Source organism: Halteromyces radiatus (assembly GCF_025201355.1).
Source record: "Halteromyces radiatus strain CBS 162.75 chromosome Unknown BX664scaffold_1, whole genome shotgun sequence".
NCBI lineage: Eukaryota > Fungi > Mucoromycota > Mucoromycetes > Mucorales > Cunninghamellaceae > Halteromyces > Halteromyces radiatus.
Window position 1 is genome coordinate 2,185,193 of NW_026251687.1, and position 23,634 is coordinate 2,208,826.

General features: G+C 33.1%; 5 protein-coding genes across 5 annotated transcripts; 2 read left to right on the forward strand and 3 right to left on the reverse strand.

Annotated features, from left to right (window-relative positions):
• Positions 1 to 90: 90 nt before the first annotated feature.
• BX664DRAFT_377282 (uncharacterized protein) lies at positions 91 to 12,847 on the reverse strand. The gene is made up of 35 exons (XM_051548761.1): positions 12,730 to 12,847; positions 12,575 to 12,652; positions 12,397 to 12,509; positions 11,989 to 12,318; positions 11,807 to 11,905; positions 11,652 to 11,720; positions 11,408 to 11,557; positions 11,019 to 11,328; positions 10,865 to 10,950; positions 10,647 to 10,763; positions 10,323 to 10,567; positions 9,860 to 10,249; positions 6,069 to 9,753; positions 5,877 to 5,993; positions 5,563 to 5,790; positions 5,313 to 5,492; positions 4,973 to 5,255; positions 4,804 to 4,872; positions 4,379 to 4,732; positions 4,180 to 4,297; positions 3,945 to 4,104; positions 3,797 to 3,880; positions 3,632 to 3,736; positions 3,357 to 3,556; positions 3,106 to 3,301; positions 2,851 to 3,045; positions 2,498 to 2,776; positions 2,208 to 2,430; positions 1,989 to 2,121; positions 1,772 to 1,915; positions 1,638 to 1,707; positions 1,309 to 1,569; positions 910 to 1,211; positions 681 to 825; positions 91 to 610 (listed from the first exon to the last, which is right to left on the reverse strand). Exons 1-35 carry the CDS (start codon positions 12,824 to 12,826, stop codon positions 182 to 184), a joined length of 10,044 nt encoding a protein of 3,347 aa, XP_051404867.1. The 5' UTR covers positions 12,827 to 12,847; the 3' UTR covers positions 91 to 181.
• A 190-nt stretch (positions 12,848 to 13,037) lies between these two features.
• Positions 13,038 to 14,749, reverse strand: BX664DRAFT_320944 (uncharacterized protein). Its single transcript, XM_051543201.1, has 4 exons — positions 14,284 to 14,749; positions 14,096 to 14,207; positions 13,574 to 14,028; positions 13,038 to 13,491 (listed from the first exon to the last, which is right to left on the reverse strand). The coding sequence occupies exons 1-4, from the start codon at positions 14,733 to 14,735 to the stop codon at positions 13,119 to 13,121; spliced, it is 1,392 nt and encodes a 463-aa protein (XP_051404868.1). The 5' UTR covers positions 14,736 to 14,749; the 3' UTR covers positions 13,038 to 13,118.
• A 1,114-nt stretch (positions 14,750 to 15,863) lies between these two features.
• On the forward strand, positions 15,864 to 18,731 carry BX664DRAFT_368192 (uncharacterized protein; the record flags this gene model as incomplete). Its single annotated transcript, XM_051548585.1, has 11 exons — positions 15,864 to 15,913; positions 16,069 to 16,093; positions 16,189 to 16,193; positions 16,260 to 16,532; positions 16,633 to 16,658; positions 16,773 to 16,908; positions 16,977 to 17,309; positions 17,406 to 17,523; positions 17,643 to 17,931; positions 18,014 to 18,189; positions 18,378 to 18,731. 11 exons carry the CDS (start codon positions 15,864 to 15,866, stop codon positions 18,729 to 18,731), a joined length of 1,785 nt encoding a protein of 594 aa, XP_051404869.1.
• An 81-nt stretch (positions 18,732 to 18,812) lies between these two features.
• BX664DRAFT_381871 (uncharacterized protein) lies at positions 18,813 to 19,636 on the reverse strand (the record flags this gene model as incomplete). Its single annotated transcript, XM_051549001.1, has 3 exons — positions 18,813 to 19,187; positions 19,255 to 19,417; positions 19,483 to 19,636. 3 exons carry the CDS (start codon positions 19,634 to 19,636, stop codon positions 18,869 to 18,871), a joined length of 636 nt encoding a protein of 211 aa, XP_051404870.1. The 3' UTR covers positions 18,813 to 18,868.
• A 1,537-nt stretch (positions 19,637 to 21,173) lies between these two features.
• On the forward strand, positions 21,174 to 23,634 carry BX664DRAFT_289331 (uncharacterized protein). The gene is made up of 6 exons (XM_051541831.1): positions 21,174 to 21,305; positions 21,476 to 22,317; positions 22,387 to 22,636; positions 22,697 to 22,791; positions 22,852 to 23,121; positions 23,212 to 23,634. The coding sequence occupies exons 2-6, from the start codon at positions 21,485 to 21,487 to the stop codon at positions 23,372 to 23,374; spliced, it is 1,611 nt and encodes a 536-aa protein (XP_051404871.1). The 5' UTR covers positions 21,174 to 21,305; positions 21,476 to 21,484; the 3' UTR covers positions 23,375 to 23,634.

A 23,634-nucleotide genomic window follows, 5' to 3' on the forward strand; every position in this document is an offset into this window, starting at 1 on the left:
AAAGCCGATGTACGAACTACTTTCTTTTCAAATGATAATGATAATAATGATAATAATATTGATAATAATGATACATTGAATCAAAACAAATAATGATATAAAAAGATACATATTTTATTCTCCATCTAAAAAACAATAAATAAGGAGGGAGGAGGATATACATCTAATTTATTAGGGACAATCATTGACGATCCTTGTCTTCTCGAAGTTGTTCCATTGCCTTTTGTAATTGGGTAGTGAACCAGGCACCAGAGGTAGGTTCCATAAAACCGATGGTCTTGATCCTTGTTGGGATTGTTTTTGTCTTGATCATCAGTAAGCTCTCATTGTCTTGATCAACATCATCCGCGTCTATCACTTGACTACCATTGTCTTCGATATTTTCCAATCCATTGCTTACCCATTGGCAAGATTCCACAAGTTCTAATTTTTCATACCATTGTACTTGTAACTTGCGAGTATGAACTAGGAAGATATAACGCCAGGTCAAAATGGCCACTTGTTCGTCATTCTTGCCTAAAACATGAGCAATATATTTTTCTTGATTGTAGTAACCATCATTCATTTCCTTGAGCCACATCTGTCCTAAAGCCTCTCTTTGTGAATATGTCTAAAAAAAAAAAAAACGTTCCTATTTAGTACATTGTTTCTTCCTTTTTTTTTTTTTTGGGTACACTTACACTGAGTGTGCCATCTTTTCCAATATATCGAGGTAATCTTTCACGAACAAGAGCACCAGCTTCAAACATATTAGTTGTTTCTCGAATACCAGCCGTAACATTAGATGCCAAATCAAAGAGTCCAACCACAGGCTTTGTCACCATTCTATAGAAAGAAAGAAAGAAAGAAAGAAAAAAAAGTCTATTAGAATATAATGTTCTTTTATATATATATATATAGTTCATTTACCCAACCAATCCTTTGCCAACACCACCAAAGAAACCACTAACACCAGATTCCTCAGCACCTTCGATAGGTCGTTTGATTAAACCAGCAAAACCACTAGCCACACTTGTCCCAAAATAAGTGACACCCTGAGTAACACCAAAGATAGCATGTTGAGGTTTGTTACGAGTCAACTTTATACGTCTTCGTTCTTGGAATTTTCGATCCATGGTTGCTACTGCCAATCCTTTACCTAGACTTCCTGTTACCCGACTCAAACTATCAGTCAGACCAAACACACTCTTCTTCAATAATCCACCAACGCCCTATATGATTAATAATCAAAACAAAAGAAAAAAAAAAGAAAACAGTTATAAATATAAATTGATATCACTTTATATATATTGATTATCGTCATTTTACCCGAGCAATGCCAAGACCAAGATCTTGTGGTCTATCACTTGTAATAAAGCCTTGATAAGGTTCATAGAATAGTTCACCAAATCCAGAGCTAAGAGTGTTGAACAGACCAACAGGATTTCCAATAAGATCAGCACTACCTACTACTTTATGAATTTGATAAACTACTTGATCACGATAATGTATCATGATTCTAGATGATAAATCTTGATTGCTTGCACGTAAATTTTCCACAATAAGAGCATTCAGTTTGACAGGAGCATCCTAAAATATAATATGTATGTGTCAAACTAGTATATTATAATAATCACTTTTGCCTTTAAATGACTTACATTAACATTTCCAATAGTCATAGTCAGGACGTCAAAGATATAACTAACCGCCGAGTGAGTATTTTCACTTCTATAATAGATAAAATATAATATATAGTTGAATATTGCATAAGTGAAATCAGAAAATTACTTACGCATCTGCCGTGCTGACCCGGGTTGTACGAACAAAAGAAAGATTTAATCTCATAGGCTGGATACAGAATTCTTCAAAATAGAGTAGATCTTGATTGCCTTCTTCTTCAGGGAATTCCATCTTGACTATAAATAGATGAGGATCACTAGAAAATTATAACAATAAAAAGATAAATTAAAAAAATATAGTACATCATCACTGATTTTTTTTTGCCTTACATTTTTGTGGGCTGTTCTTGTAGATGATTGAATTGAGCAAATTCCATCAAGGCATATAGTAAATCTTCATCTATTTCTACCGTCATTTCTTGCATTAAAACAGAAAATAGCTTGAAATAAGATACACCATGAGCTAAAAAGAAAAATAAAAGATAGATAGATGAATTCCATGAATGAAGATACTGAAATCAAAAAATCAAATTTTGAATATATACTTACTGTTATCTTTGACCTTATCTAGGGCAAGATGAAGAGCAGGATGAACATCAGCACCAGAGGGGGCTTTCTTGGGTAAAGTTGAAGGATAAAAGAGAATAGGATATGTTGAACCAAATAATTGATTATCTATTTGTAACCATTGAATGCCGGCACGAATAGATTGATATAGATTAGAGTCGGTATATTTGAAATCAAGATCTTTAATAGTAGCATAAACAAGTTCCTAGAATATCAAATAAATTCAGTTTTTAAAAGGATGATCATCATTCAATTAGCTTTTCTAATTTTACCTGAGAACGACCGTTAATTACGGATATACCAATACCATGTAATTGAAGTCTAAAGGTGTAGTTGATAAACAGTTGTATATCCACAGTTTCAAAATGATCACGAATACTACTGCTTTCTCTTGAACTTCTTGAAGGAGCCAAAGTGGATTCAGCTGAAGAGCTAGTAGGTCGGAACAAACTGTTTTCTTCCTGGAAATCTGTCAATAAGAGTACCAATGCCGAATCACGTGCCGCTATATCAATAGATACTATACCATTACCAGGTCCTCGATAGTGTTTCTAAATTCAAATGTATTATTAAAATCCATCTTACATAATAATAATAATAATTTTTTTGTTTTGTTTTTATCTACCTTATATCTAAAAGGAATTTGAGATCCAATGGCTTGGAAATCAATCACACGAGTTTTTCCACCAATATCCAATATTAATCGTCGTTCTTTTGAGGCAGGCATATCCCAAGAGTATTTCATATATTTTTGTTCTGGTGTCAAATGATACTTTTTAGCTGGAAGTTTCTTGATTTTTACTTCATCATTTTCAGAAGGCTAAATAAATAATAGAAAAAAAAATTTAGCATCATCCTTTTATCTCTCTAACTATATTACCTCTTGATAAAAAGTGATATCAGTGCTTGAACGATTGATGATCATATAAGGCCAATCATTGGTTTGTTTTAATATGATGAAGATAGTAGCATTAACCATACGAATAGAGGCTTGAATCAATATAGGTCTTGTATCATTTCCCTTTGGTACCTTGATAAATGTATCACCTATTTCTTGAATATCAAAAGGAGTGGACCTATAGAAAAAAAAACAAGTTACAATCAATTCTATTCATTCATCTCGATCTTTACCATGTATTTTCTAATTCATCCAACTGAAGACATAACCATTTGAAGGATCTGGATTTTCTTGTCATATAAAAAGGAATAGATTTTTGAGAACCAATAGTAGATGCTTCATTACTTTCATATTCGCCAATTTTAAGATTGTAATGAGTCTTATTCTTGATAACAAAACGAGGGGCAATAGTAATGAATTTTGTCAAGTGGTACTATTTTTCAAAAAAAAAAAAAAAAAATTGAGTATAAAGTTTTTCCGTATTGTAATTATTTAATTTTCTTCTTACTATTCCTTCGCCTTCTTCCACATGAATACCAGCATGAATTTCAGATCCATTTCGGCAGGAGAGTCGTACATCTACAGAACTACCAACAGCTTCAAAAGATAGAGCCTAAAAACAAAAGATAATTATATATATATGTACGTTTTATCTTTTTCATTACTATTTTACCTGACTCCATTTGGATCCGTCAATAGAAATTTCAGATCGATTCTTGCGGTCCATAATTGGATAAGAATACATATATGGAATCACCTATCATAAAAAAAGAAATCATCGTTATAATGCAGTTTCTCATTTGATATATTTTTGAGTTTACCTGATCTTCAAATGCTGGAATGACATGGGTAGCAGTTGTAGATTTATAGCCATAAGTTGAGTCTCGACTACGGACAGCCAAACGATGAGCTGATTTATTGAGAAGAAGATAAGGCGCATAGATTTTGATTCGGAGAGCATTCTTCGCATCTTCAGATCGTCTAGAAATGAAAAAAAAAAATACAAATTATCAGTAATTAAATAACTTTAATAAAATAATAAGTAATAGTTCTTACGCCAAGATCATTCGTAAATAAATCGTATTCCCAGACTTGTCTTTCACAACTAATGGTACGCCTTCTTCCGGTCCATTATCATTGACTTGAATGGTCGTCAATTCCGTAGGTTCATAATCTAAAATCAATTATCAACAATATATAAATGAGAATTCTACCTATTCCTTTTTTTTTTCTTTTGAAATAATCATTCGCTTGCCTTCCTTTTGAATATCCAGGACAAAAGCTAGATTGCCATCACAACTGAATGTATGAATTTGTTCAGATTCACCATGTTGAATGACTGTGGAGATATATTGGTTTGTATCTTGATCCATCATTGTCCATTTAAAGTCAAAGGGAAGGTGATTGACGATCTTGATGGGCGCTCCGAACTGAATCTTCATGATAGGATATTGTCGACAAAGTGAATTTTTGTTGTCAAAGATAGCTCTGAGATGATAAACATATTTTGGTGAATCCGTAATATGAAGTTTACAAGATGCAATGCTAGGTGCCTTGGGATGGATCATGTCTGACCAATGTATCAAATTGTCACTCCAATGATATTGATCTACAAAAATAATTACAAGGAATATAAATGAAATAGAATAAACTACACATGTATGTATTTTGTGACATTACCTGAAGGTCGAACGACAAACCAAGGACGATACGATAATCCAATAGGAACATACAAGACTTGTTTTGATTCTAATATAAGGGATTAATATGATAAAATAAAACAAAAAAAAATTTAATCATCATTATTAGAAAATAATAGTATCTTTTTTTCAGAGTATGATATATTTACCAACTGTCCAAATAGGTGATACAATTCTTCTTGATAGATCTACCATGGTCATTTGCATAGAATTTTCAGATTGATTGTCCAATGTTAGTCCACCATGGAAAATCACATGTTTGACATGATTCTTGAGCATAATTTCCACTACTACTCGATGAGGAATACCATCTTTACCACCTTTTAAAAGATACGATTGTTGTCCTTCAATATCCAAAGGAATATGTAAAATACTTTCCCATCCCATATGTAGAATTTCTATTCCCAATAAATTGTTGTTCACCTTGACAGACTAGATTCAAGAGTTCGCAATTAGAAAATCTCACAAAATCAATTTAAAAGAACTTACTTCCTTTCGTTTTTTCCAATCTCTAAACGTCCAATCTTGATCTTGTCCGTCTTTCATCAAACATATATTGGTATCGCCATCTTCTGCATCATCAGACATGTTCCAAAATCGCATATCATATCCAGTCCGGTTCTTGATGATAAATGGTTTCACTTGCTTTTGTGCATTTTCAGGAAGGGGCTAATAATGTAAAGAGCAGTCAATAATTAATTCCTATCAATTTTTTTTTTCTCTTTTTCCTTCATTTTACCTGAATATCAGACAAGGTAGAAGATATTGACATCAAGGTTTCCAAAAAGGCATGAGTCACATTCAAATCCAACGTTTCTTTTGATTCCACAGAAATATCTAGACTTTTCGTTGTAGGTTCTTGGGTTACATTTATATCGAAGGTATACGGTTCAATCAATGGTTCCCAGTGTGAATTCTTGAAATTAAAGTTATTGCAACGAGTACAAATTTTGACGTTTGCCACAAGCTATATATTGAAAGAGAACAAAACCAAAAAAAAGGATAAATCAGATCATGACAAAGCCACTACAAAGTATAATCACGATGACTTACAGCTCTAGACCATTCGGATACATTCACAGTAAAAGGCTTGACAATCAAATCCATAAATGGTAAATCATGTAAATCTTCTACGATCACCAGCTGAAATCCTTCAAAACAAGCCTCTAACTATTATACAAATATATATATAAAAGAACATGAATGCGAGTAAATAATCAAAGAGTCGTTTTTTTTTTTCCTTACTGATTCTCGGGACATGACAATATAAGGTTCAATCAATCGATTTGCCTGTTGCTGATCAGTTCCTTGTTGTTGATCCTGGATATTCTGAGTAGCCTCATATTCATGTCTTGTCAAAGTATATCCTGGGTATCTGTCACCTTCAGCTTCTTGATCTAGGGATAGTTCATCATCATCCATACTAGAACCCGTTATTGATCCGCCTTCTTGATCCAAAGTGGTTGTTGGTGCAGTTGTAGATAGTAAAGTCGTTACCTTGTTAATAATATCCATCAATAAAATAAAATCATGATAAGACAATCGAAGTGTAATGGGCTGAATAGTCGCATGAATGCTTGTATTGCTAAGTCCAGATATTTCTGTCAATGCTTGTTGCTGCATGTCCACTGCCACATTGAATGGTTCCACCAAATGCATCAGCGATTCATCTCGCTTGTCCATTCTACAAAGCATGACTCCAATCCCATTCAATCGAAGTTCAAAGCTTTCTTGCTGAATCACTGATAATTCTTGGAAAGAGATCACCATTGCTTCAGAAGAAATCACATCAGGTTTCGCTAAGCAGATAATCTCCAAATCAACCACTTTCACCTTGTATCGGAATGTAGACATCGTGGTTGCTGTTGTTGTCGATTTTCTAGCTGAAGTTGCATGGCTATTTGCGGTAGACATATGACTACCTGAATGGCTGGATAAAGGTCGTTGTTGTTGTTGTTGTCGTTGTTGTTGTTGTTGAGCAGCAATAAGATCTTTATCGCGTTGAGATTCCACAAATGCTTGAGCTTCAGTAGGAGGCGGTTTGGCCATAAATGGAGATACGAAAAAGTCCTTCAATAACATCAAATAATCCAAAGAAAGTACCAATTGTGGTCGGTCTACGATGACGCACATATCAGTTATTGTTTGTCCTTCCTTTGTTGTTGTACCACTCTTGTACTGTAGTTGTAATTGAGGTCCACCCAGTTGTTTACCCGCCGGTAAGATATCTTTGAAGGATGAGGTCGAATCCTTTCGAATATCATAAAAGTTCACTGATCGTACTTGTACTTCCATCAGCATAGGTCCATCAGTCATCATTTGTAATTTCATTGCTGTATCATCGAAAGATAGTCGGCATAATGCATATTGTTCACGAGTACTTGCATCCCTTTCAGATCCATTGAAGATTTCCAAGCAGAGTAATTCCATGTTGAAACACAAATCAAGTTGAATATCACGACTTGTTGACTCTTGGTGCCTATTCTTCACTTCTTCACGGTTAGTTGTTTGTGACGCTTTTGCTGAATTTGTTGTTGTTGCTGTAGTTTCATCTTCATCCTCGGATCCAGATTCCTGTGAAGAACCCATAAATGTTGTCATCAACCTATTTTCGATTTCCAATAGCCAGCGATATTGGTTTTCCGTCAAGTACATTAACACATTGGAGATACGACCACGAATGCTTGTTTGAGGACCCATCATCATACCTTTTCCTGCATCTTGTCGTTGCAAAGCACTTGAAATACACACTGAAATGTCGACATTATCAAGCATAGGTAAACCATGACCACTTGTATCACCATAAATGGATGAACGAAGAGAAATGGAATAAAGGCCACATTGGATTTGATTGATCTTAATATGAGCTGTTTCTCCAGATAATAGATTGGGACGAGCAGAAGTAAGAAATTCATTCTTGGCACGGATTTCACCAAGATGTGCTATCACCACATTGTTCTCAGAAACATCACCCACCGGAAAGATCACAATAGGACTTTGCATCACAATATCGAAACAAAATAGAGATTCTTCATCTTCTTGTTGCTGTTGTTGACCTGACACTTGAACTTGTGACAGATTAGTAGTGGTATCAATAGGAGTTCTTGTTGTTGTTGTATTCGTAGTAGTCATCGTACTAGCAGCCATTCGAGCAGAATCATAGACAGTCTTCATAGCCAAGAATTCAGATAGGAAATCCAAGATTGGTTTCAAAGCATCAACGTAGAGTAGACGGAAAGCACCCATGCGCATATAAAGATGTTGATGATAACCAGGGAAAGAATCGTCACGAGGATCCATTGTTCCATAGGTAAAGTCCAACAGTTGATCATCCTCAATACTCAAGATCTTGATATCAGAAATACCATCCGAGATTTTCTTGAGATAATAAGTATCGTCCTTGATATGGTCATCATCGTGCGTTTGTATTGCTGAACCTGTATCGTCAGTAAGTGTAAAGTTGCCAAATTTACCCATCACCATAAGCCTTGAAGGAAGTAACAAAACTGTCACATCACCAGACGAAAGAATACCAGTACCTAGACGGATCCCATCTTGATTCAAGATAAGTTGAACGCCTACCATTTGAACATTAACTTTGATCGATCCAGTATCTGCATCCTGAGTATCTAACTTTTGTTGTTGCTGTTGTTGATAAGAAGAAGTTGTGGATTGTTTTCCTTTGGCAAGTAGAGATAATCGATTTGATTGAAGGCTTGAAATATCATCCACTATTGCTTCCATACCAGCACGGTGTTGATCAGTAGTATCACTGTCGCTTGCTTGGCCCGTAGTGTCACCACCTGTGAAAGTCACCATGATCCAATTATAAAGAGTTAGCACCGAGTCTCGTGTCACGACAAATGTCAGAGTGGATAAAAGCACATCTACTGTTTGTTCATATCCATCAAAAGAATCTTCAAATAACGGATGTTTTGGATTTGCACGTTGATACTTGACATCGACGAGATCCTTTTTAGGTCCAGAGGTCCCTTTTGCATCTTCAGAAGTCACCAGGTAACGATATTCCTTGCCATGTTCCATCTTGTCCAAAACCGTTAAAGCCTTTAACCAAACATGTACATACATATCATAAGGTCGATTGATAAATTCCAATCCAAAGTTTTCCAAGATCAATTCGCAAAGTAAACTGTCCTTTGAGGTTGGATCAGTTGCTGATTCATATATGAGTGCTGATACTTGACCCACTTTGAAATCGAATTTAAATTGGTTTTGTTGTGCACGAGCAATTTCCATTTTCGAGATTCCAGATGCGATTGAAGATGTCTTGGATAGGTTACTGCTACTATGAACGCTGCTGTGGATACTTTCATCATCGTCAGAAAGTATCAATTCATGTTGTTGATCATCTTGCCATAACTGTTGTGCAAATAAGTTTCTTTGTGATAGTGCTGGGGACTGTTGATGCTTCTGTAGTTGTTGTTGTTGCTGTTGTTCCATCGTAGATGCATCATCATCAGCAGAGGAAGGAAGAACCAGATCAATCATCTTCATTAGAGTCTTGTATTTTTGAGTAGAAAAGTTGATGGATACCAAAGGAAGTTGACCAGTGACTTTGAGTTTAGTAAATTGAGCCGATCCAGGGAGGATACATCGTTCCACCAATAAATCCATATCAATACGATGGAGAACATGAGCATCACTAGCGCCATCAGAGGTATTATGATTTTCTATTTCCAATTGAGCAAGACATTTCTTCACATGACGGCCAATCAAAAGTTTAATTTGGGTGAAATGTACATTGAATTTGTCATACATCAAGTTTTCCAATCGTTTGTAATCGTCTGGACCAAAATCCTTTACAGTATTCGTCTTGAATTGTTCAGCTAGTTCCTGGTTGGCAAGGTCGCTGTCAATACAAATATGACCTGCATCAATAATCATCACTGGTGAGTCTTCTTGTAAACAACTGTATACATAGAGTGAAAGAGCAAAAAAAAAAAGTGAGAAAAAGAATGACATGGTGATTCTTTTTTTTTTTTTTTTAAAAAAAAAAGTTAAATATTTCAAATTACCTTTCAGGAATGATGATAATAGGTGCATCCATATTCACATCGAGATTTAGTGTTGAATGGTTTTCCAAAGCATACTCCAAGCCAGCGCGGGTTTGTTGTTTGAATCCTTCCAAAGTATCACCAGCTACTTCGATTAAAGCATCAAAACTTTCACTATGAGCACTTGGAGCTGTAAAGAATGAGATGGTGCCTTGAATTGTTGTAGGATTATAAATGATTTCCAAATGACGCATGACCACCTTGATAGCCTGATCCGCTTTTTTATCCAAAGGTTTTCGTTGATACACAATAGCTAAGAAAGGTTGTTGTTCAATACCTTGTTCCAAATATCGATCAGTATCACGTTGATGTTGAATATCACAATAATGATTCGAGTCCAAAAGTGAAAGCCTGGAGAAAGAATAACACGAGGATTGTCAAAAGCAAGAATAATAAATTGTACTATATCAATGATGATACTTACGTTCCTTTACCAGATCCTTTCTTAACGCCAATGAGTTGCGGATAGAGTGTGTTCTCAGTTGATCCGTCATATAATTGTAAATCACCTAAACTAGCGGATACCTTTAAAGATTCAGTATATTGTACCACTTCAATGCCGACAGTTTCAAATACAACGCTGGTCAATTGATGTCGTTTTGTATGGGGATGTTGTACAAGTCTGAATGAACCACGATTGAGTTTGGTAGATAAAACGAATTTCATTGTCTATAAATGTAATTGGAAATTGATAAGTGAGCATGATAGCGGTTCGGTTTGTCCTTGTTTCTTTTATCACCAGACTTACATCTTTTGGCATCACCATAGAAGATTCAATAGCAGCTTTGTCTTCATCATAATCAATAGCATCATATAATTCTTTCTTTTGTTGTTCAGTTAACACCATGGAGTCACCGTCATTATCCTATACAAGCGAATCAAAAAAAAAAAAAAAATCAGGCCTTTTGTTTCTACCTTGTGGGGAAAAAAATTAAGGTCATCCTATAACCTTTTTTTTAACTTTACCTTTGCATCAGTGGCAGAAGAATCATTGTCACCACCCCACCAGGAACTGAACCATCCTTTGTTTGCATTCTTTTGCTTGGCTTCCTCTAAAACAGGAATAAAATACAATAATCAGTAATTATATTATCCTTCTTTCATTTTTTTGTTTTTTTACCAATGCGGACTTTTTCCTTTCGTAGACGACTTTTGGCAATACTTCTGTAAAACCTAATATCTTCAAATGACAAGGCGTCTTCAAGTTCAGTGAACTGTTCCTTTTGTTGAGAAGTAGCATTGTTTCGTTTCTGCGCCGAATAACATTCAATATAAGCCAGTCGTTGATCACGTCTTTTTCGGAAATGATCCCATGTCCATTTGTAATTACGTTCATGTATTTTGGATAAAACAGCTTGACCAGCAAATCGGAAATAGGCCCTGGGATCTGATTTTGGAGTGACACCAACAGGAGGATGAAATTTGAGATACTAAATGAAAAATATCAATCAAAGAGAGAAATTAAAAAAGAATTAGATTAAATTATTATTTTGTGAATTAAAAACTTACTTCTTGTTTCTTGAGATTGGAATGGAACTGATCCACTAAAAGAAGAGCATCACGGTATTGTTCATCATCCAAAGCAAAGGCAAGTTCATCAAATATCAAAGTGGTATCAATTTTTGCATTTTCATTTCCATATTTCTTGTTCAATTTGATCTAGACACCATAAACGGTTAGTTCAATCTGTAAGGCATGATTTTTTTTTGTAAAGCATGATTTTTTTCTTCTTCTTTTGTTTAGATGTTTTTACCTTCCCAGTACCAGAAACAGGTTTGACAATGTATTGATGATTCTCGGTGGCATTGTCTGCAGTGGGTATCTTTTATATATATATTAAAAACAATAGAAAGATAGAAGGAATAGTTAGTTGTACGTATTAAACATATATATAGTTATATTCCTTACCAGATTAGTGTATATTTTGGATGCTTCTTGAGGTGATAATCCTACTAAGGAAGTAGCTCCAGTATTCCAGTAAACAGAGAGAGATTCGAGTTTAGCAAGCTACAAAAAAAAAGTGAAAAAAAGTATATATATATAAAAAAGAAATGTTAGAAATAAAAAGAAATATATTAGCTTATGTATACCTTGTGAATAGTATTTGAAAGTTCACCAATAAAGGCCGGTTCCCAATTTCCATCAGTAGAAATAGCACTAAGTTCCTTAAGAGTAATACCAGCAGCAAAAGGTTGATCAGGACATGATATATTATCTTCATATCGAAGATGAATATTTTCCAAGGAGAACTGTAAGTTATCAATCACTTTTGTTGTAAGTTGACCAATAAAACCACCATCACTACTACTAGTGTTATCATCTTTGGTTTTGCTGTTGCGAGAAGTATCTAATAGTTCAGCTGTTTCTAACTTTTGTCGTTTCAATTGTTGTGCTCTAACTTCTTCTTCTTTTACATTGACCTGTCAAACAAACAAACAAACAAAATATATAAATTAGTTTGTATTACTATTATATTATTATTTTAATATATATTTTACAGTTGTTTCTGTTTTTGGTGCTGCCAGTAAATAAACATTTCGAATATGAACCTTGACAGGTTTCGTTTTGAGATTAGACCAAGGAATACTAAGTGTCAGTTCACCCAAACAACCTTTCATATATAAATATATAAATATTACAATTTTAGTATCTTATTATTATTTTGATAACTTATACCTTCCACTACATTGATAGGTAATTTAAGTTTATCCAAGGCATCTTTTCTAAGTTTCAAGTTATGAAGATTCACTTCACCTATATAATAAAAGAGAAAGTCAATAAAGGTCTGAAAGAAACAAAGGGGAAAGTATCTCTCTCTTTTTTCTATTTACCATTCCATATAGCAATTTTTAATTGATCATAATTCAAATTCGATACATAATTTCCAAGTACGCGATTAAGAATGGAAGCCACAAGAGCTTCAAGCATGATAAATAAAAGTGAGTAATAATAGAAATAGAAGACATGAAAAAACGCGAGAGTAAGTTTCTCAATTATATCCCAAGCTCACACGTTTTCTATCTCCGCTGCAGTTTATTGCTTTTTGATCATGCACCTTAATTTAACAGCTATGATAAAAGAAATAAATAAATGATTTTATTCAATAAGATATAATAATAATAATAGATAAAAAAAAAAAGGAAATACATCACAAAACATATAAATAAATCAATAAATAAAATATATAAAAAAAAAGGATCAATCTATTCTAAAAATCTATCTAACAACATAACATAGCAATCAAAGCACCACCAACACTTCCACCATCAGAAGTGATTTCCAAACGAATTCGATCAGAAATTTCCACACCAAACCATTGTCTTAAAGCTCTATGTAAACGTTCTTCCATAAAGGGATAAAATTCATATGTAGATCCATTCATACCAACAATAATATCAGCATTAGATTTGGTTACTAATCCTTGTTGTTCTATCAAAGCAGCAATGGCACAAGAGCAAAGAAGAGCACTTCGAGTTGATACAATACGACAAATTCGAGTTAAGATGGCGATATCTTCTAATGATGGTTGTTGTTCAAAATGATATTTTCCCAAGATCTTTTCCAAACTAACTTGACGAGTAGATGTGACATCTCTATTAAATAAATAAATAAATAAAAATGAAAAATAATAATAATAATTAATAAAAATGATTGATTGTTTTCTTTAATATCTACCTTTCAAGAGCACTCATATACATAGTAGGAAAGCTCCATGGTTCATCAAAACCTTCAGGAATTTGACCTTTGAATAAAGCATCATTCTTGATAAAATCCATGGCAATCAATCTAGTCAATTCACCCAAGTAAGCTCCACTCATCATTTTTTCATATAATTGGAATTTAGGTTGATTGTGACTTTTATCCATTGTAATATCGTAACTGGTTAAAGGCAAGTAATCTTCATTTCCAAATATATCGATTTCAGTGTTGAGAAGCATTTCCGTACCAGCCGGGTACTTGTCACGCACTTGTTGATCCAACTTTATAATATTTTCCACTTTTTCAGGATATGCAGCATTGACACCAGTAGCAAAGATCAACCCAATACGAGAACGTGGATTAGTATATGCATGTGCCACGAGGGTACCCACAGTGTCATTCAATATGGCACTCACTTTCACATTCAGCCCCTGCATATATTATTATTTATTAAAAAAAAAAATGAGTTTTATACATAATAAATAAATATAATTTTACCTTGCGTTCAAAAGCTTCATGAAACATAGTAGCCAAATCACGACCTTCTGTATTTTGTAAAGTAAAACCTTTACCCATACGTAAAATTGTACCACGATTTACTTCTGTTTGACTATTTCAATAATAATAATAATAATAAGAAATTCATTTTTTTTGTTACAATAATAATAATAATATATAATACTTACTCAACAGGGAAACTCCAACAAACACCTAAAGCTAAAGTTTCTTTTCCACTGACTTGATCAGGTTGAAATAAATGACGAGCTTTTACAGTAATCAATTCTTCTACAGCATCAGCAATCCAATCAAAGAAAAGTTCACCAGGACCAGTTTTAAGTTCTTTAGTAGGAGAATGTTTAACTTCTAATACTTTGACATGACCATCACCCAAAAGTTGAACAGCAGTAATACGTAAATTGGTTCCACCAAGATCTAAAGACATAAAAGTACCAGTTTCATTACCAGTAGGAAGTTGAGTAACAAAAGATGGAATCATAGTAGCAAGTCCTTTAGAAGGAGTCTTGAGTCCAATTTGAAATTCATTAAGAAAACCATTTACAATAGGAGCAAGTTGATCACGATTTAAAATGAATTCACTTTCAAGTTTTTTAAATAATATATCTGATATTTCTGTCATTATAATAAATAAGTAACAAAAAAGAGAAAAAAGAGAAAAAAGAAAAATAAAAAAGTCTTTCTTTTTTTTTATTTAGTGGTCTCGGGCGATTTACTCACTGGGGAAAAAAAATAAAAAAAAAACTAATTCGGTGCTTAAAAAGCAGGGCAAAAGAAAAAGGGGATGACCCAATCAACCCTTTTTGGTGACAACAGGGATTGCCTGGGTCCAACCAACTTTTTTATTTTATTTATTTATTTATTTCTTTTTTTAAAAGGACCCTTTTTAATGATTAGATAAAAAAGAATATATATATAATAATAATTCAATTTATTCAATCATTCATATTTTCTTTAATGTTAATGAAGAATCCCTTTTTATCAAAAAAACTCAGTTGAATCTTACTTAGCCTATTGTTTTCATTCTATTCAATCATAAAAAAAAAAGAAAACTATTTTTTTTTTCACCCCACTTTTATCTAAGATTACATATTTTTTTTTCTTCTTTTCCTTTCTTTTCTTTTCTTTCAATGTCATACGATAACAAATTTATTATCATCCCTAGTCAAAAAGGGTTTTCTTTTTAAGGTTTCACTTTTACATACGCTTACCTAAGCATTATTTTCCAATTCCGTTTCCGTTTTCCCCCACTAAAAAAAAATGGACCCTTATTTTTTGTGGTGGTGACATAAGACATATGACATGTAATCCAATCGAATCAATAAGATCATCATCTTCGTCATCATGAAAAATAGGACGGAAAAAAAGCCGAACATACTCCTTTTTTTTGTTCTTTCTCTTATTATCTACTCAGAAGATGACTTTTTTTTTCATGATTAAGTCCTATTGTTAATGGATGAATGAGACCTTAAAGGTACAAAACATGAGATAAGTCTTTCTTCTTGTTAGTCAACCTTTTTTTTTTTTTTTTTTTTGAAGATGACGTATTGCAATCATCGGAACTTTTTTTTTCTTTTTACAAAACTCACAAAAGGACTTAAAAAAAAATGATCACTAGAAGTTATTGCATGACTCTTTGTTTCAAATATCGGTGCATGCTCATTTACTATTCTACTTATTTCTTCTTTTTTGTTTCTTTCTCTTTTCTTTTTTCTTTTTTCTTTTTTTATACAATATATCATCACTGTATATGCATCCTCATCAATTAACGGCGACTAATCGTATATATTTATATTGCGGGTAAAGAAAAAAAAAAAAAAGAACAAGGGACAAATCCCAACTTGTAATTTAGTTGCCGGAGAAAAAAAAAAAAAAAGACAAATATGATCATCATAGAATCATCAATAAAGAACTCATAAAGAAAAAGGATTCTTTCTATTATTTGTCCTTTTTAGTCTTTTATCATTAGGTGGTTTTCTGGTAAGAGGGGTAAAAAGAAAAGATGACAGTATGGATTACTATATTATCATCACCTCATTTTTATTTTATTTTATGTATTTATTTTTATGGGCTAGTTTGGGTAAAAAGGATAATAGACAATAAATGTATCCAATAAAACAAAAATAATCTATTAATATTGTAACAGATATAACTTCAATGTGGTAGCCATCGTGGTGGGTATGCCTCTCTTCCAAGAGGATATAGGAGAAGTATCTCAGATAAGGATATACTCAGGTGCTATGGCCTTGGGTGCTGCTGCTGGTGCTGTTGTTGGTGGAATATTGGCCGATCGCATGGGACGCAAACAATCTATGATTGTGAGTGGCATCGTCTTTTTAGTGGGTAGTTTTTTCCAAACTGGTGGCAACAATCAAGCTCTTATCTTAGTTGGTCGTGTCATCACTGGTCTTTCTGTGGGGTAATTCATATCAAACTTTATCCTCCTTTTAAAGTATAACTCATGTCTTTTTTTTTTTTTTTTTATTCTTTCCTTTGTCGTTATATATTCATCCTTTTAGGGTATTCACCATGCTGGTACCATTATGTAAGCAATCAAGAAAGGAAAAACTATAATAGGATGATGACAACGAAGGGATTTCCAATGCTGATTATTATTATTGTTATTATTATTATTATTGTTATTATTGATACATTTAAGATATAAGTGAAATCGCACCAAAGAACTTACGTGGAAGATTGATTACTATCCATCAGTTTGCCATTACTGTTGGTATTCTCTGCGCATCTTGGATTTGTTATGGAACTATAAAGATACCCAATGACACATCATGGAGGTAAACTAGAAAAAGGAGAAATGTATTCTGAATGATTACTTTCGTTTGATATCCTCCCTATTCTTCAGATTACCCATCGGTATTCAGATGATTCCTTGTCTTGTAATGGTGATCCTAGTATGTTTTATTCCAGAAAGTCCTCGGTACTTAATGTATCGACATCATGATGTTGCGGCATTAAATGTCTTAGCAAAGATACATGGTGATGGATCTGCAAGTCATCCTGAAGTTTATATGGAATATATATCTATCAAGCAGACAATTGCTTATGAACGTACATTTACAGACTTCAGACGTTATAGTAGGCTATTATCTAAAGCACCTGAGAACAATGGACGACGTTTATTATTAGGGATCTTGACTCAAAGTTTTCAACAACTTACTGGTATCAATCCTATATTGTAAATAATCATCATCAATAGGATAAGAAAAAAAAAAGAGTAAATTCAAATGGATTATTTATTATACACCTTTTATATATTGAAAAAAAAATATAGAGTGTTTGCAACACATATTCTACAATCTATTGGATTGTCGGGTGCCTATTCTTCTTTATTTGCTAATGCCATTGGTGCCACTGTCAATACTATATTCACCATCCCTGCTATTTTCTTTGTATGTGTGGGAAATGAAAAATAATAAATATTAACAAATGTATTTTTTTTTCTTTATATCATCATCCATTACCCATCTTTCTTGTGACTATATCCCATTCTAAAACAATTTTTATATAGATAGATCGCATCGGACGAAGACGGGCCATGTTAATAGGGTCAGGGACATTATGTATCTGCCTCATCATCATGTCAGTTCTTTCGATAATAACAAGCACCATTTCTCGGTCTGATTTCTACGATAGCACCAGTGAAGGTCCATTATTTGATAATTCCGCTATACCAGTTATGCAACAAGCACGAAATCAAGCCATTGCATTTATTGCTATCGAATATTTCTTTGTTATTGTTTTTGCCGTTACATGGGGTCCTTTAGGTTGGATTTACATTTCTGAATTATATGGTCAAGGTAAGATAATAATAAAAATAAAAATATGAATAAAAAGGGAATCTTCAAATGTATAATGAATGATAAAAAAAACATTTCCCAGGTGTGAGAGCCAAGGCACTTTCGATATCAACTAGTTTTGGTTGGTTACTGAACTTTGCCGTCTTTGAATTCTCTACACCTATGTTTGTCAATATCAAAGGTCATTCTTATATTGTATTTGCTTGTTGCTGTGCTGCCATTACGTTAGTCGTCTATTTTTACTTTCCAGAGACAAAGGTAACAAGGAAAAACCAAAAAAAAAAAATCATTCATATCACAAATAGGACTTCATTATTATTATTATTATTATTATTATTATTATTATTATTATTATTATTATTATTATTATTATTATTATTATTATTATTATTATTATTATTATTATTATTATTATTATTATTATTATTATTATTATTGATAACTAGGGTAAATCATTGGAAGAGATCGATCTTATTTTTGGTAGTGATATCGGATACTATGATGTCAATTCTCATCATCCTCAAACAGCTGCAGCCACATTACTTCATATGGAAAAAATACAAAAGAAAAATGCCAATATGTATCCTTTCCCTTTGAGTAAGAGTAGCGCATTTACTCCATCAGAGGAACCTGTAACAAATGGACAAAATGATATTCGTCAATCCGATATAGTCAATGAAAATTTCTCTCGTGTCCCACCCATGGAACAAAGACCATCCAGTCGTTATCTTGGAAAACAACCTGCAATATTAACTTCAGCATTAGCATCACGATCATCATCATTATCTTCATCAACATAGGCTTTTTACTCTTTTGCATTCGATAATATCACATAATTCCAACCAAATAATAAAAAACAACAATGTATATGATTTTCTTTTCTTCTGCATTAAAAATATATGTTTATTGAATAATAAGTATAAAAAAAAAAACTGGACTAAGATAAATCATCTCCATATTTATTCTTGGCCGGTTTTGATGTAGAAGAAGGGTATGCTCCATTTTGATCCATCCATTCGTTTTCAGTCATTGTTGCTCCATCCTTGGTATCGTTCCACATATCTGTCTGTTGTGTACTGTTACGTAATCGATCCCAAGAACTAGTAGTATCATCGTTTAACTGTTTGTGCCTCTGGTAATTTTCGCGTCTATCTTTCACTTTTTGTTGATATTGAAGTTTTTCCTCTTCTGTCATAGGTCGAGGTGGTCGATTGGGTCCATCGACTATTAAACCTCTTGAGGCTAGCATATCCGTTCTATCATTTTATTAAGTTAGTATATAATCATTTTCTTCCTTCTTTTTTTTTTTTTTTTTTCCCTTACTGAACATCCTTGACAAGATTTACTAGTCGTTCGGGATTAGGTAAACGTTTGATAGTACGAACTCCTGCCATGGCACCAGACGCGAAACCTATTTGGGAACCTATCAACATACCAGCACCAGTCATTAAACCAAGTGGAAGAGGGTTCAACTGTCTTCTTTTCCCTATGATATACATATATAGCTGTAATGAGTATACTTCTTTTTTTTTGTTATAATATAAATGTTACCAAAGACAAAAGAAGCTAAGGATAAACCAAGACCACCAATAATAGCATGTCGATTTAGTTGTTTTTTAGCTGTTTCAATGGCTTGTATTTCTTCAGTTGATAATTCATATTCTTTAATACGTTCAAAAGCTTGTTTATAAAGATCGTTATCCATAAGAGATGAAAAGCATTTTTTTTTTTGCGGTGTTTATTTTTTTTTTTTTTTTTTTTTTTACGCCAATCACCTGAATTTAAATTTCTTTTTTTTGAACCTCTTTTCTTATTTTTTTTTGAATCTTCTTTCTTTTCTTTCATTTTTAGTAACTCAAATATTCAACCTTGCAAAAAGGTAGACAACATATATTCAATATACATAGGAAAAATGTGCATCCATGAGAACAGCAAGGCCAAAAAAAAAAAAGAATGTATCAACTATCCACAATGCCCGGAATATAGCAAAATACCCTGATGCCCTGATAAAATACTCTTGTCTATCATATACTGGTTCCTTTTGATACCCCCAAAGTCGATTATGCCAATCACGTTAATAATGAACATATTATCAGGTAACAAAAAAAAAAAAGATGATTGTCTCCATTCTTAATATTTTTTTATTTGTAGGTCAAACAATTACATTTTTCGCTATGAAACCTTCAGCATGAGAACTTGTACACCTTCACAGAAGTTGCTAGCATGGAAATACCATTGAAAAAGTCAGATCTACTGAACTTAGTTGCCCGCTTTGATGCCCTAAAGATGCTCTCCTATCTACACGAAAGTCTTTGCAGGCTTTCCTATCATGATATCAGCCAATTGCTAGTGGATACCTCGCAATCGTTCTACCTTTATGACAGCGCCAACCTATCCAATACCAAAGAAGCGAAAACTCTCCCTATCGCTTGGATCATCTTAACGCGGTACTTTTTTTTTTATTTTAGTTGTTTACTCTTTATTACTTATTATCAATATTATATATTGTGTGTTCAATAAAGAAATTTCGAAATATTTGATCTATATGGATGTTTATTTTTTATTGAAAAAAAAGAATGTGAACTACTGATTTGATTGGAAAGTATAGACTATTGATTTTTTGGGAAGGTGAGGATTGTAGAATTATCCTTTTTGAAAAGTGGCGGTAATCATTAATCATTAAGCATCAATCATCTTTACAAAGAAAAAAAAGACAACTTTTTATTATACAATATGATAAAACGATGATATACTAAAACTACAAAAATAATAAACAAAAAAGATCATAAGAGTACTTTCAAAAAATGTATTTTTTTTTTTTTTTACTATATCGCGGACCATGAAAAACAGGATTCATGCAGCCACTCTATGCAAAGAAAACATTAGCCATCAGATTGAATATATATAAAGTAGTTTTGAAACTACTTTTCATTGGTTAAGATAATTTTCTTTTGATTAATTAGTATTAAAAGTTATGATGACTTCTTTATATAATTATATATAATAATTTATAATAAATAATAATAATATGTAATAAATGTATTAACATTGTTTATTATAATAAAATAAAAGTATATTTTAATTCCCAGTAAAAAAAAGAAGTCCGGTGATTGAGAGGTTGGAAACACAACAGGTAAGTCCGGACCTGAAATCCCCATTTTTGGTGATCTCACCCGAGGACACTTTAAAAAATTTAAAATTCCCTTTTCTTTTTTTTCTTTCTCCCCTTATTTCTTTTTTTTTTTTTTTTTGGCTCATCTCTTTCATTCTTAATAGGTTGTATATTTTTTATCTCTTCTTTATCTTATTACACTATTTCTCCCCCTCTCTCTCTCTTTCCCCTTTATATTTCTGTTCTTTGTTTGGTGAAGAAGGTAAAAAAAAAAATAAATAAAAATAAATAAATAAAAAAAAAAAGAAACTCATCTTGTATAAGATAAAAAAAAAGACAGATGAAATCTTATTTTTTTTTTTTATTTTTCATCTCATCATAAACACGCATATTAAATCCTTTTATATTCTTTTTTTTTTTTTTTTTTTTTAGTTTCTATAAATGGCCGCTCCTTCTGGTGAAACAGCCTCTAGTGGTGTAGAAGTGACTCACTCACCTACAGTAACAGCAGCCACTACCACCTCAACTACCACTTCTACTCGACCATCTCCTACTTCCAACGTTCATCGTATGAATACACCTGCTTCACCTTCTTATCCTCCTTATGGTTACATTGACCCGAATATGGTATATGAAATTCAACCAAATGGTTATGATCCCAATGATACTCAACAACAACAACAACAGCAACAACAACCAGGTCAACAACAAACATATGTCTTTTATCCTGTCAGTCCACAATTTTATTATTCTGACTATCAAAGTTATCCTGGATCTCCTGCACTACATCCTCAATCTCCACCTATGAATCCTACTAGTCCTCCTTTCAGTCCTACGTTTCAATATCAAGGTGTCATCAACAGTACTGGTAGTGTCACTTTATCTCCTACATCACATGCTACTTATGTTCTTCCACCTCATTCTGTGCATCCACCATTTCCTCCTTTGCATATTTCTTCACCTGTTTTGACTGGAACACCTGTTGGTTCTCCTCCTCCTCATCATCAAATGGTGGCTTTACCTGGTCCTTATCATCATCTACCTTCATCTCATCATCAACATCAACAACAGCAACAGCAACAACAGCAACAACAGTATGAAAGAAAACGTCAACCTCAACAATCCCAACAACAACGTAATCATACTGGTGAACACTCTTACAACCAACAAGCAACTCAAGAGGAATTATCTATGAATTATCATCCTCAAAATGTTTATGTGCGTGGATTATCTTCATCTACTACTGATGAATCGTTTTTGGAATTATGCAAGGCGTAAGTATTTCTTTTTTTTTTTTTGTATCTCCATCTATATATCCATTCACTCATTCTTTTTTTGAACAGATACGGTCCAGTCACTTCATCCAAAGCAATCCTCGATCAGAAATCAGGCGAATGTAAAGGATATGGATTTGCATTATTTGAAAAGGAACAAGATTGTCATACTGCGATTGAAGGATTGAATAATGCAGGTCTTCAAGCATCATTTGCTCGTGTTGGTCAAGTCTCCTTTAGCTCTCGTTTACGAAATCTTCAAGATGAAACATCTACCAATATCTATATTTCCAATTTACCTTTGGATATGACGGAACAAGTAAGTGATAATTATATAAAGAAAAAGGAAAGGATTCTTACTTTATGGTTTGATGATTAGAAACTGGAAGAGTTGTTCCAACCTTTCCAAACAGTATCCAATCGCATTTTACGTGACCCTCAATCTGGATTAAGTCGTGGTGTTGGTTTTGCAAGGTAAAACAAAAAAAAAAAAGGTTGTTCTATTTATTCATACTATATTATATTATTAAATAGGATGAGTGATCGACTTGCTGCGGTATCCATTATTGAACGATTCAACGGTCATGTTGTTGCTGGATCCTCTGCGCCATTACAAGTACGTTTTGCTGATTCACCTGCACAAAAAAGACTCAAAAATCAAACTTCACGCAAACGAATGATTCGATCTCGCGAATTCCAACCCATGGCTGGTTTTCCAGTACGCCATATGATGCCTATCACTCCTGAAACAATGCTTGGTATCAATCCTTTGAATCCTTCCTCTTCTACTCCCGTTGCTTACCAGTAAAGTGATCAAAAATGATCTATTATCAATACGTGATTCTCATTTGTATTTTGTTCTTTTTTTTTTATATATATTTATATTTCATTTAGAACTACCACAACAACAGAAACGGAAACTGCAACAAGTGCAACTAAAGATACTGTCAAGGATCAAGATCTCATCCATTTGACCAACTCTGTAGAACAAGAATTGAAAATTACGGAATCAGATTTAGACAAGAAAGACAATACAACCGAACAAGTACAATCTTAACCTACTTTCTCTCCATTTTATTTATCTCTTTCTATTTTTTTCATTTTCTTCTTTATCACACACAACACACACACTTTAGTTTAGCTTATCCTTTTTTTTTCCCATTCCCTTTTTTCCCCAACTCGTCTTTTCTCTATACACTCACAAAGATGTTAATAGTAATAAAAAAAAATAAACACACGCGTATTCAGTCAATTACAGTGCCAATTGATTTTTTTTTTTATTTTATTAATTCAACAAAATTTTATATACAAATAAAG

Bases quoted from the DNA above. Each gene is read 5' to 3' on its own strand.
- BX664DRAFT_377282 (XM_051548761.1), bottom strand. From the start codon at position 12,826: ATGCTTGAAGCTCTTGTGGCTTCCATTCTTAATCGCGTACTTGGAAAT. The intron at 9,754-9,859 runs GTAATTTGAAAT...CTATGTATACAG, and splicing joins ATTATCATCATTCCTGAAAG to TTGTTTACAAGAAGACTCAC. The intron at 3,737-3,796 runs GTAAAATAGTAA...TTTTGTTTTTAG, and splicing joins ACGGATCCAAATGGAGTCAG to GCTCTATCTTTTGAAGCTGT.
- BX664DRAFT_320944 (XM_051543201.1), bottom strand. From the start codon at position 14,735: ATGACAGAAATATCAGATATATTATTTAAAAAACTTGAAAGTGAATTC. The intron at 14,208-14,283 runs GTAAGTATTATA...TTATTGAAATAG, and splicing joins TGTTGGAGTTTCCCTGTTGA to TCAAACAGAAGTAAATCGTG. The intron at 14,029-14,095 runs GTAAAATTATAT...TAATATATGCAG, and splicing joins ATGAAGCTTTTGAACGCAAG to GGGCTGAATGTGAAAGTGAG.
- BX664DRAFT_289331 (XM_051541831.1), top strand. From the start codon at position 21,485: ATGGCCGCTCCTTCTGGTGAAACAGCCTCTAGTGGTGTAGAAGTGACT. The intron at 22,637-22,696 runs GTAAGTGATAAT...TTTGATGATTAG, and splicing joins CTTTGGATATGACGGAACAA to AAACTGGAAGAGTTGTTCCA. The intron at 22,792-22,851 runs GTAAAACAAAAA...ATTATTAAATAG, and splicing joins CGTGGTGTTGGTTTTGCAAG to GATGAGTGATCGACTTGCTG.